General features: G+C 43.3%; 1 protein-coding gene across 1 annotated transcript in view; it reads left to right on the top strand.

The window, feature by feature from the left end:
• The window catches only part of LOC126418915 (glucose dehydrogenase [FAD, quinone]-like), a 162,315-nt gene that overhangs the window by 135,658 nt on the left and 11,988 nt on the right, over window positions 1-14,669 (top strand). The window contains exons 6-7 of the mRNA XM_050085940.1: window positions 3,286-3,507; window positions 8,124-8,306. Coding sequence (XP_049941897.1) covers window positions 3,286-3,507; window positions 8,124-8,306 — 405 coding nt within the window. The remainder of the gene's footprint in view (window positions 1-3,285; window positions 3,508-8,123; window positions 8,307-14,669) is intronic.

Genomic DNA, 14,669 nt, shown 5'->3' with positions numbered 1-14,669 from the left:
AAGTCTGCGAGGTCCTGCTCCTATTATGGCAACAATTCGGTATAGGCCATTCGAATGCTAGAGATACTTAAAAAAGTTAAATGTTAATAACTGTATTAAACGTGCCATTGTTCTCGCGAAATTCTTTGGTTAAATTTAAACAACCGATATTCTAAGAAGACTGTAAAAATCCTGCTACCGCCTGCCTCGACTAGGGAATACGAAAACTGCATCAAAGAGATTAGCCTGCGTACAAATGCAAATAAATTATTTTTCGTCGCTCATACGCAAATAGAATAGGAAACAAAATCGTTAATATTGCTACGATGTAGGGCCACTTTATAGTGGCTTCCAGAGTAAATACATAGACGAAGAAACAATCTTGTTATTTTGTGACTCTGAATGACGACGTTCTTTGAGAGGCATTGATGTGACGCCAAGATAGGAAAGCCGGCCTTCAACAGGCTTCCACAAGAATTGGAGGCAGTCGCTGACACACCGAATTAAAATTCAAGCTGTAGTCTTTCTCCTGACAAATTTCTGTTGTTATCCAGGAATACTTTAGGTCCATTTGCGTTTTGTTACGAGAAAACAGTTTTTTGTTCGGATGGATGAATGATCACTTTAGGGCTGCCTTGTTATATTGCTGCAAGTGACGCAGTCACTCGGAAGTATGAGAGGTGCTCATGCAAAGAAGATGTAAGACTGGACCAAGCCATTTTGATTAGGGTCTACACGCGGTTTTTCCAGCAGAATGCTGGGATGGTTCCTACTAACAGAGCATGGCCGACCCCTCCCCTCTTCGTTTAACAGTGTTCACATTGGTAAAATGAAGTGTATTGTATGCTGTATTTATTATTATATGTATCTTATTGTTTCCATTGTTGTCGTTTTCACTGTGTATTTCCATGGGAGAACTTCATCGATCAGTAATTCTTATTCTGATTTTAATTTTTCTTTATACGCTGTGCACGTGTTACTTTATGTCACACGTCTAGTGGTAAAATGAGGAAACGACGTTAGTATGAAAAATTCCCTGTGTTACACGCAGCAAGACTGTTGGAAGAGTGAAGATTTAGGAATGTGAAGTATATTTCCTGTAGAATTTATAGTTTATATGTAGCACTCTTAAATCTCTTGTTTTGAGTTACCTTGGTGTGCAAAACTTAAGAACGGAAGTAACTTTCGCGTTATGCGTCACTGCCAAGTAACGTAACTCGATGAAACTTGGACCATTCACACACACTCACTCACTCACACACACACACACACACACACACACACACACACACACACACACACACACAGAACAGCTACGTTATAGCCCAGAGGGTAACTGTAATAAATACTAAGTGAGGCGAACACAAGTTAAACTTTTATTTAAGAACAATAAATATATTAAAGTCACAGCGATTCATCGTGCTTCGCTGGACATCACGGCTGTGACCGCGACGGTCGTCAGCGCACGCCCTGCATCGAGCAGCCGCGTCGGCCACAAGGTGGGGAGGGAGGGGCTCCGGTGGCAGGGCGCTCCATTGCTCCACCAGCAGGGTGGTGGCTTCTGCACGTGGAAGTGCTGCACCGTGTTTGCCCAACAAGTATAGAGAAAGCGCGCAGGCCAGTCCATTCGCCGAACAATCTCTCTTCCAGGAGTTGCTCCACCTTTGCTGTTGGAAGCAGTCCACACTGTCGCCCATAAAAATGAAATCAGGGGCCGAGAGCTCCCCCCGAAAGACGCACAAGGGGAAGCAGTGTAATGTCGGAATAACTCTGAGCGGTCAGTGTACCGTGTTCAGAGATTTGAAGGTCATTAAGCTCTTATAACATTATGCCTCGCCACACGACAACACTTGGAAATGGTCATACACATATGAAAAAAAGTTCTGCATGACATCGGTTCCGAGAGATCCGGAACCAGTACTGAAAATTGAAATAGAGATCAACATAAACATCATTTCCGCCCTTTTTATTGATCATGGAAACCACACACTGCATGTTGTACCACCATACAGCGAGACCTTCATAGGTGGTCGTTCAGATTGCTGTACACACCGGTACCTCTAATACCCAGTAGCACATTCTCTTGCATTGATGCATGCCTGTATTCGTCGTGGCATACTATCCACAAGTTCATCAAGGCACTGTTGGTCCAGATTGTCCCACTCCTCAACGGCGATTCGGTGTAGATCCCTCAGAGTGGTTGGTGGATCACATTGTCCATAAACAGCCCTTTTCAGTCTATCCCAGGCATGTTCGATAGGGTCCATGTCTATAGAACATGCTGGCCACTCTAGGCGAGAAGAAAGTCATTCACAAGATGTGCACGATGGGAGCGCCAATTGTCGTCCCTGAAGACGAATGCCTCGCCAGTATGCTGCCGATTGGTTGCATTATCGGTCGGAGGATGGCATTCACGTATCCTACAGCCATTACGGCGCCTTCCATGACGACCAGCGGTGTACGTTGGCCCCACAAAATGCCACTCCAAAACAGCGGGGAACCTCCGCCTTGCTGCACTCGCTGGATGGTGTGTCTAAGGCGTTTAGCCTGACCGGGTTGCCTCCAAACACGTCTCCGACGATTGTCTGGTTGAAGGCATATGCGACACTGACTGGTAAAGAGAACGTGATGCCAATCCTGAGAGGTCCATTCGGCATGTTGTTGCGTCCATCTGTACCGCACTGCATGGTGTTCGTGGTTGCAAAGATGGACCTCGCCGTGGGCGTTGGAAGTGAAGTTGCGCGTCCTGCAGCCCATTGCGCACAGTCTGAGTCGTAACACGACGTCCTGTGGCTGCACGAAAAGCAATATTCAACATGGTGGCGTTGCTCTCAGGTTTCCTCTGAGCCATAATTCGTAGGTAGGGGTCATCCACTGCAGTAGTAGCCCTTGTGCGGCCTGAATGAGGCATTTCGTCGACAGTTCCTGTCTCTCTGTGTCCTCCATGTCTGAACAACATCGCTTTGGTTCACTCAGAACGCCTGGACACTTCCCTTGTTGAGAGGCCTTCCTGGCACAAATTACCAATGCGGACGCGATCGAACCAAGGCATTGACCGTCTCGGCCCTACTTCCATCGAGCAATGTTAGATAGCACTGACACATCGTGCGAAAGTTACTTTCGTCCTCGAGTTTTGCACACCAGCGTTCGTACGCAGCCTTTCCTCAGTGAGACCTACGGCTGGTATTCTACCGGAGGCGCCAGTCACTTCCAGAGAGGGGCAGTAGTGTACTAATCTAGTGGACCGTTCAGGACCGGGTAACAGGGCATCGGTGCAATGTAACGAGTCGGCGCCCCGTGCAACAGGTGGTGCTGGCGCGGCGCGAGGTGGTGGTGTCCGCGGGCGCCATCAACAGCCCGCAGCTGCTGATGCTGTCCGGCATCGGGCCGGCGGAGCACCTGCGCGAGCTGGGCATCCCCGTGGTGCGCGACCTCAAGGTGGGCCACAACCTGCAGGACCACGTGGGCCTCGGCGGGCTCACCTTCCTCATCGACGAGCCCGTCGCCATCGTCCAGAACAGGCTGCAGGTTAGTCTCACTCACACACACACACACACACACACACACACACACACACACACCACACACGCTCTCCTTATTCCTAAACTGCACATGACAGTGAATCAAATCTAAGCAAGACTAATTTTTTTCATTTGACAATAAAAAGTACAAGTGTGGCCATTTTCCTACATAACCCCCATCTATGGTCAATAGGTGGTAGAAACAGTTAATTGAAGCAATGTTTCATGCAGATACAGGCTCTATTTTAAACGGTTTTGTTTCTTTCTTAATTTCGGCCACATCAAGAGCGGGTTAACGTTTGGTAGCTGACTTTGCAGTTTTTACCTTATTATTTAGTGCGTATTTTCTTCCGCACTTCTTATCATTTCTTTCCCGTTTTTACACTCTAAAACGAAAAACGACACATCGAGAGGGAATTATCCGAATGGGACGGGAATCTGTGGATGTGGCGTACGTGCACACACGAACAAATAAATACAATTTCAGAAAAATTAAATCTTGTGTTAATAGAAAGAGCGTCAGAAACTGAGCAAGTTGATACCGTGTTGGTCCACCTCTGGCACATACGCGAGCAGTTATTCGGGTTGGCAGTGACTGACTTGTTGGATGCCCTCGTCACGGTTATCGTGCTCAATTCTGCCCAACTGGTGCGTTAGATCGTCAAAATCCCCACGTGTTGCTGGGATCTGCCCATAATGCTCAAAACATTACAACATTCTCACTTGGGGAGACATCCGGCGACCTTGCGAGCCAAGGTAGGGTTTGGCAAGCACGAAGACAAGGAGCACAAACTCTCACCATATGCGGGAGGGCATTATGTTGCTGAAACGTAAGCCCAGGGTGGCCTGCCATGAAGGCCAACAAAACGGGGCGTACAACATCACTTGACGTCTCGGTGTGCACATGACAACCAAAGGAGTCCTGCTATGAAAATAAATGGCAACGCAGATCATGACTCTTGGTTGCCGCGCCGTATGGCGTGCGGCAGTCAGCCTGGTACCCCAGCGCAGTCCGGGGCGTCTCCAGAAGCCTTCGGCGTGGAGTAGCTCTGTCTTCAGTGATGAGTCCCAGATGGCCCTTGGACAGCTAGGTCGCCGGAGTGCTCCCCAACGGAGAACGTTCGGAGCGTCATGGGCAGGGCCCCTTGAAAAGCTCAGGGTTTGACCATATAACGCGCCACTTGGACAGAATTTGGCACCATATTCCTCACGATGACATCCAACAACTCAATCAATGCCAGGCTGAATAACTGCTCGCGCAAGGGCAGGAGGTGGACCAACGCGTTATTGACTTGCTCAATTTGTGAAACCCTTTCTCTTGAATGAAACATCCATTTTCTTCTGAGATTTGAATCATTTGTTAGTCTGTACATATATATTACACCTACCGATTACCGTTTCATCCTTCATGGTGCGTCTTCTTTTTCTTCTCTCTTAAGAGTATAAATGGCATATTTAGTTTCGTCTTCAGTCTTTCGAATGAGTCATGAATCATTAACGAAGTTAAGCATTAAATATCGATTCGATTTTCCCTCCAATATTTCCGATGTTTATATTTTTGATATATTTTTCCACTGTGTAACAGTTTGGTCTAGGGCTAAGTAGGAGAGGATATGGATCATCTCCCTGTCGATGACCAGTACGTTTTTCGAAACATCCAGGGGTCATTATTAAATGGTTTTATTTTTTTTATTATTTTTGTTCGTTACAATAATTTGTTTGTCAGGTTACAAATCACGCTGTAAATCTATTTATTTTTATGTGGCCAACGAAGTATCCACTACTTGTTAAACTAAGTCTAACAAAATTTCTAGGCATGTGTCGTTTTACTTGTTTTCCTATGACAACAGCGAACGAAAATGAACGTCAAATATATTGTAATTATCGGCAAAAGAGAACGAAAACTCTGTTCTGTACTTAAGAAAATTGTGGATCTGTACTTTACCGTGATTATTTATCACACCTTAATTATTTATCATATTAACGAGATTCAGTGCGTTCACCAACATCAAAATTTTGGATACAATCAAATAATAAATTAGCAGCACAAAGGAGTTAAGTGAGAATGGAAAATATGGAGGAAAAGTTACAGGAAGTAAACATAGAAACATTCATGGACCTCAAAGAAGTGAGACATTACAAAATGAAACATTAAAGTGATAACAATTCAAATTACTGTGCGATCAAGGCATTAACATAATTTTAAATATGTTCCATCAGTGGAATGCTGTATATGTCCGTATGAACTTTCTTGCTTCGATTGACTATGTTTTTCACTAACCAAAATACTGACTATTACTCATGGGACATACTGTAACTAGGCAGACCCCACTAACGACAGTATTATATCGACAGCATTTTGAGGATGTTAACTTGTGGAGCAGCTGAACATTGTTTGTTAATGTGGGAATGCTTTAGAGAAACACAACTTAATTACTATCTTTGACTGCCCATTTGACAGAGACCTGTACATCGGAAGTTTCACAGTGACAATTTATGAGAGTTGGCAATGAGTACATTGCCTCTTATTTATGCCAGCAGTGATTGCATATTTGATGAAACATTAACCAAATTTATTTTTTACCATTTCCTTACGAGTGAGCTGCTTGCTTTGATAGGTTAGAATCCAGGCCGGAAATATTAAGGAACTGGCTTGACAAGATACCGTGCGGCGAGAAAGATGGGTGGCTTTTAGACGTTTTCCGCCTCACTGCCCACCTGTATGTAACGCGCCTCCTCTCCGGTATGAAACAGGACAGCAGCATGGCGCCTGTTATATATATGGATACAGCGACTGTCTTTGATGACATGAGGTAACTACAACAAGGATGCGACGCGTTGGATCGAGTCTGCGTAAAAGTGGCTTTTTACTGTTACGAAGAAATGAGGTACATGTTCTTTTTAGTGCCTACGGCCAGATTTTGAGACTAAAGTGTCTTAGGAGCAGAATACACTATAAAATAATAGCACTCTCAGATTTTTGTCAACTATCATACGCCTCAAATGCTGCACGAAGTTCACAAATAGACACACCAGTACAATGCGTAGATCAATAAAAGTTAGAGATAATCTATGTAATTATTGAGCTTTTATGTAGTGTTAATATTTGTAGCTATTCCTTCTCAGTTGTAACCCAATTGTTTTTATCAATAATAAGAAATTTTAACCGTCTTTTGAAACTAAATATTTATGTTTTCAAACAAACATGTTTCACCTATTCGTATTTAATAATGCGTATTTTGGTATGAGAAACGTACTGTTTTCCTGTCAGCAGAGTTATGTTATTTTCGTATTTACACTACTTGCAATTATATGGTTGTGTCTTAGTATTTACTTTTATGTGTGTCGTTGTGTTACGTACCCACTTGATCTTGAGTAAGCACTAAGTGAATACAATATAAGTTGTCTATTAACTGTACACTGCAATTGGCTACTAGTTATATATAATATGCTTGGTTTGTGACGGCACGCAATACGAGTACCCTTGACGGAAAAAAATCACAACAGCAGATTTTGAGATGTGGAACGACAGAACTTCTACTGTGGCTGAAAAAAAAAATTTTGTATGCACACTTTTAAAATGCTGAGAAAAGCGTTAAAACAACATGTTAAGAAGTCTAAATTTCAAAAGAACCCCTGAAATGTTACAGCACCAGAACCTCTTTTGTTTTCAGGTCAAACACTGTATACATAGGGCTTTTCAGCTCCCCTACCGATTTGCTTTAAGCACCCCGCACTATGTCTGTATGAGGAACAGTACCGAGATAGGCGACCGCCATGTAATCGATACAAGTTCCCTCTCAGAGCTCTGATCGATTGCTAGCAAACGGAATCACAATGAAAAAAAAAAAAAAAAAAAACAACTCAAGTGAGAATCAGCGACGAGTTACACAGTATTTTTGTATCAAGATATACCTTACTTCTGTCACACTTATTGAAATGTCTCGAATGTTTCTTGGTGTAATTATTGGCGCAGATATAGAGGTTGTGGACGTCTCTGTGAGTTTATTCCATTTATAGTGCTTAATCTTTCGTAAATTGTTCAGAGGGTATACACTGGAAAGCTGTTACTTCCACGCTTCCCATTCTGATATCTCCTCTTTATTTCGTAGTTTCTAATGGTGAAACACACTTCATAAGGCAACGTTTGTAAACCATTTACGAAAGATTAAGTACTATATATGGAATAAACTTACAGAGACATCCAAACCCTGTATGAGTACTCCGCAAATCGCACACGAAAGACTGAACACACTTGGATAAGTATGGCACAAGAAAAGTATAGCTTGGTCCAACAAACACCGTGTAACTCATGGCCAGTCCTCACCTGTGTTTTACAGTACGATTCCGTTTGCTAAGAGTCGCCATAAAGTCTGCGAGGGATTATGTAGACTACACGGCTGTCGCCTGACTGGATACCGTTCCTGATACAGACAGTGCCAGTTACATAAAACGAATCGGTGGGGCAGCTGAATCATCCCAGTATAATCACTTCTCTTCCTCTGTGGTCCTCCCTATGACACTGAGCACGCTCTTGTTTTTACTGTGAGCGAGATGACTGTTTGGAGAGTGCGCTGTGAGGCCGCTGTGTGACGCGACGTGCGGTGCTGTGTGTGCCGGCAGGCGGTGCCGGTGACCATGAACTACGTGCTGAACGAGCGCGGGCCCATGACCACGCTGGGCGGCCTGGAGGCCATCGCGTTCGTCAAGACGCCGCTGGCCAACGCCTCCGCCGACTGGCCGGACATCCAGTTCCACTTCGCGCCCGCCTCCATCAACTCGGACGGCGGCGCCAGAGTACGGAAGGTAACGCCACACTGTGCCAAGTTAGTTTACTGGGACTCTGCTACAACTGTGCCTGCGTCAGTAGGGTTTGTGACACTTGTTTCAAGATCTTAGTTCCCTTATAAGATTATTGTAGATTCCAACATTTACATGACAGAGGACATTTACGACGTCCTCCATGCTATACAGTCACTGTAAGAAAATTTCGCAATCACTGCTTCCGTTTCATGCCCCTCGATCTTCTAACTGCCATCTGGTTTCTGTACAAATTGTAAATAGCCTTTCGCTACGTGTACACTCCTGGAAATTGAAATAAGAACACCGTGAATTCATTGTCCCAGGAAGGGGAAACTTTATTGACACATTCCTGGAGTCAGATACATCACATGATCACACTGACAGAACCACAGGCACATAGACACAGGCAACAGAGCATGCACAATGTCGGCACTAGTACAGTGTATATCCACCTTTCGCAGCAATGCGGGCTGCTATTCTCCCATGGAGACGATCGTAGAGATGCTGGATGTAGTCCTGTGGAACGGCTTGCCATGCCATTTCCACCTGGCGCCTCAGTTGGACCAGCGTTCGTGCTGGACGTGCAGACCGCGTGAGACGACGCTTCATCCAGTCCCAAACATGCTCAATGGGGGACAGATCCGGAGATCTTGCTGGCCAGGGTAGTTGACTTACACCTTCTAGAGCACGTTCGGTGGCACGGGATACATGCGGACGTGCATTGTCCTGTTGGAACAGCAAGTTCCCTTGCCGGTCTAGGAATGGTAGAACGATGGGTTCGATGACGGTTTGGATGTACCGTGCACTATTCAGTGTCCCCTCGACGATCACCAGTGGTGTACGGCCAGTGTAGGAGATCGCTCCCCACACCATGATGCCGGGTGTTGGCCCTGTGTGCCTCGGTCGTATGCAGTCCTGATTGTGGCGCTCACCTGCACGGCGCCAAACACGCATACGACCATCATTGGCACCAAGGCAGAAGCGACTCTCATCGCTGAAGACGACACGTCTCCATTCGTCCCTCCATTCACGCCTGTCGCGACACCACTGGAGGCGGGCTGCACGATGTTGGGGCGTGAGCGGAAGACGGCCTAACGGTGTGCGGGACCGTAGCCCAGCTTCATGGAGACGGTTGCGAATGGTCCTCGCCGATACCCCAGGAGCAACAGTGTCCCTAATTTGCTGGGAAGTGGCGGTGCGGTCCCCTACGGCATTGCGTAGGATCCTACGGTCTTGGCGTGCATCCGTGCGTCGCTGCGGTCCGGTCCCAGGTCGACGGGCACGTGCACCTTCCGCCGACCACTGGCGACAACATCGATGTACTGTGGAGACCTCACGCCCCACGTGTTGAGCAATTCGGCGGTACGTCCACCCGGCCTCCCGCATGCCCACTATACGCCCTCGCTCAAAGTCCGTCAACTGCACATACGGTTCACGTCCACGCTGTCGCGGCATGCTACCAGTGTTAAAGACTGCGATAGAGCTCCGTATGCCACGGCAAACTGGCTGACACTGACGGCGGCGGTGCACAAATGCTGCGCAGCTAGCGCCATTCGACGGCCAACACCGCGGTTCCTGGTGTGTCCGCTGTTCCGTGAGTGTGATCATTCAGCAAATAAACAATTTTTTTTCAGCCTTCAGTTGCAAGGTAATTTTAATCGTTTACCTAGGTTTCGATTCCAGTAATGGAATCTTCTTCAGAACCTATAAATTAAACCACATACGGACATATATTACTCACTAAAATGCATTATCTGTCTAATGATTGAATATTAAAGAAATTGTGATACTTACAAAAAATTAAATTATTTTGTGAGCCAAACCTGGCCATGTCACAGAGTAAAAATTAAAACATTAAAGACGCATAATCATAAAATTATGTCAGTCAAAATTAAAACCATTAAGGCGAATGTAGACGGAGCTACGCCGGCCAAAAATCAGGACGACACGTAAGCGGCTCGAAAACTAGGCGTTGTGAGCAGTTACGCGACGAGGCTCGGCCGCGGCCAAGCGCATGCGCAAGCGCAAGCGCAGGGGCGAGAGACAAACTGTCTCAAAATTACTTAGAACAAATATACATATAAAAAATGTGACTAAAGCCGTCTTACAATTGGACAAACCTATCTATTGGTATAGCAACATTAAACAATTTACCTGAGAACAAACTACAAAGCCAAGGTATAATTTTTTTTTTTTTTTTTTTTTTTTTTTTCCAATATTATAGTAAGCGGGCGTAGCCCCGCTACAGTAACTAAAATTAGTGTCAAAACCATGCGTGCTAAGCCTAAAATGTCTTTAACATAAAAACGCCTTAGCAACTATGTATCATTACCAGGCATATAACGAAATACAAAGACACACATGTACAATCGCATATATAATACAGGGACAAAAACAGATAGGGAAACAGCATCGGCCATTCGAGGCGGACTGTTGGTTAACTCCACTGGAGTAAAGGTTGAAATCCTTCGAAATAACTTCTATTTTTTAATTGCAGCTGATCATTAAGTAAGTTGTCTCTATCAATACTAAGATGTTTAAAAATTTGCAATTCTTCGAGGGTGTCTAGCCTACATCCCTTTACTTCATTATGCAACAGCTCTGCGTCTTTTAGAGGCTTGGGAGCATGCGCCTTTTGGACCAGATGTTCAGCAAATGTAGAGCCTCGAGTTCCATCACCGCTTTTTGTCGGCAGATGCTCTTTAAACCTAACAGACAGGGCCCTTCCTGTCTGGCCAATGTAATAAGAAGGACATTCAGCACACGTGATTTTATACACACCTGACAGCGATGATTTATCATTACCTTTATCCAGGGAATGAACTAAGTTCTTTTTGAGGTTGTTGGTGGTAGAGTATGAAACTTTACACCCTAGGTTTTTTAATAAACGACCTACCTTATAGGATATGTTACCTATAAAGGGAACTGATATGTATTTCGTTGCCTGGTGTTGATTGTGAGTGTCTGAACTGGAAAGGGTGGTAGTCTTCTTTCGAGTTTTTTTATTGAACAACTGTCTCACTATACTGGGATTATATCCATTATTCTGAGCGATGTTTTCGAGGACTTTTAATTCGTTCTGTAAGTTGACTGGCGAAAGTGGAATGGAAAGAGCTCGATGGATACTCGAGTGAAAAAAGGCCATTTTTTGGGCCTGAGGATGGGTGGAATCAGCTGGGATGATGATGTCGGAATAGGTTGCTTTCCGAAAAATTTTGAACTCTATTTTGTTGCCAATAATGGATAGAGTCAGATCGAGATAGTCTAAGGTCCTATCAGCTGTCTGATTTTCTTGCGTGAAACTGATTTTTTCATGTAGGTTATTGAAAGTGGTAAATAACAGTTCTAGCTCTTCATGGGAACCTTCAAACACAAACAGCAAGTCATCTACATATCTCGCATAGAATATTAAATTATTTGCCAAATCTGGATAATTCAGAAAAAACATCTGCTCCATAGAGTTTATAAAAATATCTGACATGATACCAGCTAACGGGCTGCCCATCGCTAGACCACAGGGTTGCGAATATATTTTATTATTGAAAGAGAAATAATTGTACTTGAGGGTTGTGCGCAACAGAACCATTAGTTCATCGATCTCAGGGGCCGATAATTTTTTATAGTGTCGCAAATTGGTTTCTATAATGTCCATCGTCTGTTCAACGGGTACATTAGTGTATAAATTTTTAATATCAAATGATACGAGTTTTGTGATGTCAGAACAGGCTAAAGTTTTAAGTTTGTTGGCCACGTCTACCGAATTTTTGACGGAGAAATTTTTTTCAAACACAAAATTCTCTTTCAATTTACGATGTAGGAACCTAGCTAGTTTGTGGTATGCACTTTTGGTACTGTCAACGATCGGACGGATAGGATGGGAATTTTTATGAACCTTAAACTGGCTTCTCAAAATAGGTGGTTTCGGATTCATGTTTATAAGGCATTTTTTATAAAACTCGCCGATTAACTTTTTTGTACTGCTAAGAGCCGACCTTATCTCTTTTTGGATCACGGGTGTGGGGTCCACCTCGATTGGCACGATGCCATTTTCCTCAAAAAACATTTCCGTTTTACGGATGTATTCGCTTTTGTGGGCGATAATTAGGGAATTGCCTTTGTCGGCCTTAGTTATTAGTGCTTCATTATTTTTAAGCTTAAGATTAATGCTCTTCAACGTTTGATGTACAGTAGAAACAGGATTTTGAACAGAGTAATCTTTTTGGACGATTTTACAGGCGTCATAAGCTATTCTTGTTTGCGCATTTTTTGCTATTTTAGAACAATCAAGTCCAACTTTGAGGTCGACAATTAAATTTTCTACACTTTGAGAAGTACATTTAGGTTGTACATTAAACTTGAAACCTTTACATAACAGCTCGTTCTCAGCTTTGGAGAAACAAATATTAGTCTTATTCACTACGCGTTCGTAAAACTGGGTTAGGGCGGCCGCCCCTTTGCATGTGTTATGAACGCCAGAAACCTCAACACATTTTAATAATTTGGCTAGCTTTCTTTCATGTCTAATACTAATTTCGGTTTTACGGTTTGCTAACCATAAACTAATATGCATCCAAAAACAATCAATTTGAAAATTATAGGTAGTCTTAAAAATTTTTGAAAGTTCAAGATACAGTTCATAAGCTTCTTCATTCAGGCTGTCTTTCTTGGAGTACAACTCAGCACTTCTTTCATTTAAAATCTGGTGTACGAGTTTCCTTTTAAGACCAGGGGACTTATTACAAACCTTGTTATTAATATAGCCTTTTACAAAATCAGGTACTACATTTGACAGCTTGCATTGCTTAATGAAAGATATTGCCATACCTGTTTTCAGTATTTTATACACTATGCCCATATATCTGTTAGCTGCTTTACTTGCCTCGGCAGGTACAAATTTACAAATCTTTAACATATTGCAGCGTGTCAGCAACTGTGAAATGTACAGCAAATAAACAATTTTTTTTCAGCCTTCAGTTGCAAGGTAATTTTAATCGTTTACCTAGGTTTCGATTCCAGTAATGGAATCTTCTTCAGAACCTATAAATTAAACCACATACGGACATATATTACTCACTAAAATGCATTATCTGTCTAATGATTGAATATTAAAGAAATTGTGATACTTACAAAAAATTAAATTATTTTGTGAGCCAAACCTGGCCATGTCACAGAGTAAAAATTAAAACATTAAAGACGCATAATCATAAAATTATGTCAGTCAAAATTAAAACCATTAAGGCGAATGTAGACGGAGCTACGCCGGCCAAAAATCAGGACGACACGTAAGCGGCTCGAAAACTAGGCGTTGTGAGCAGTTACGCGACGAGGCTCGGCCGCGGCCAAGCGCATGCGCAAGCGCAAGCGCAGGGGCGAGAGACAAACTGTCTCAAAATTACTTAGAACAAATATACATATAAAAAATGTGACTAAAGCCGTCTTACAATTGGACAAACCTATCTATTGGTATAGCAACATTAAACAATTTACCTGAGAACAAACTACAAAGCCAAGGTATAATTTTTTTTTTTTTTTTTTTTTTTTTCCAATATTATAGTAAGCGGGCGTAGCCCCGCTACAGTAACTAAAATTAGTGTCAAAACCATGCGTGCTAAGCCTAAAATGTCTTTAACATAAAAACGCCTTAGCAACTATGTATCATTACCAGGCATATAACGAAATACAAAGACACACATGTACAATCGCATATATAATACAGGGACAAAAACAGATAGGGAAACAGCATCGGCCATTCGAGGCGGACTGTTGGTTAACTCCACTGGAGTAAAGGTTGAAATCCTTCGAAATAACTTCTATTTTTTAATTGCAGCTGATCATTAAGTAAGTTGTCTCTATCAATACTAAGATGTTTAAAAATTTGCAATTCTTCGAGGGTGTCTAGCCTACATCCCTTTACTTCATTATGCAACAGCTCTGCGTCTTTTAGAGGCTTGGGAGCATGCGCCTTTTGGACCAGATGTTCAGCAAATGTAGAGCCTCGAGTTCCATCACCGCTTTTTGTCGGCAGATGCTCTTTAAACCTAACAGACAGGGCCCTTCCTGTCTGGCCAATGTAATAAGAAGGACATTCAGCACACGTGATTTTATACACACCTGACAGCGATGATTTATCATTACCTTTATCCAGGGAATGAACTAAGTTCTTTTTGAGGTTGTTGGTGGTAGAGTATGAAACTTTACACCCTAGGTTTTTTAATAAACGACCTACCTTATAGGATATGTTACCTATAAAGGGAACTGATATGTATTTCGTTGCCTGGTGTTGATTGTGAGTGTCTGAACTGGAAAGGGTGGTAGTCTTCTTTCGAGTTTTTTTATTGAACAACTGTCTCACTATACTGGGATTAT

The sequence above is a fragment of the Schistocerca serialis genome, chromosome 9 (assembly GCF_023864345.2).
Source record: "Schistocerca serialis cubense isolate TAMUIC-IGC-003099 chromosome 9, iqSchSeri2.2, whole genome shotgun sequence".
NCBI classification, from domain to species: Eukaryota; Metazoa; Arthropoda; class Insecta; order Orthoptera; family Acrididae; genus Schistocerca; species Schistocerca serialis.
Note: the sequence above shows the minus strand (reverse complement) of the source record. Positions and strands in the feature narration are given on the sequence as shown.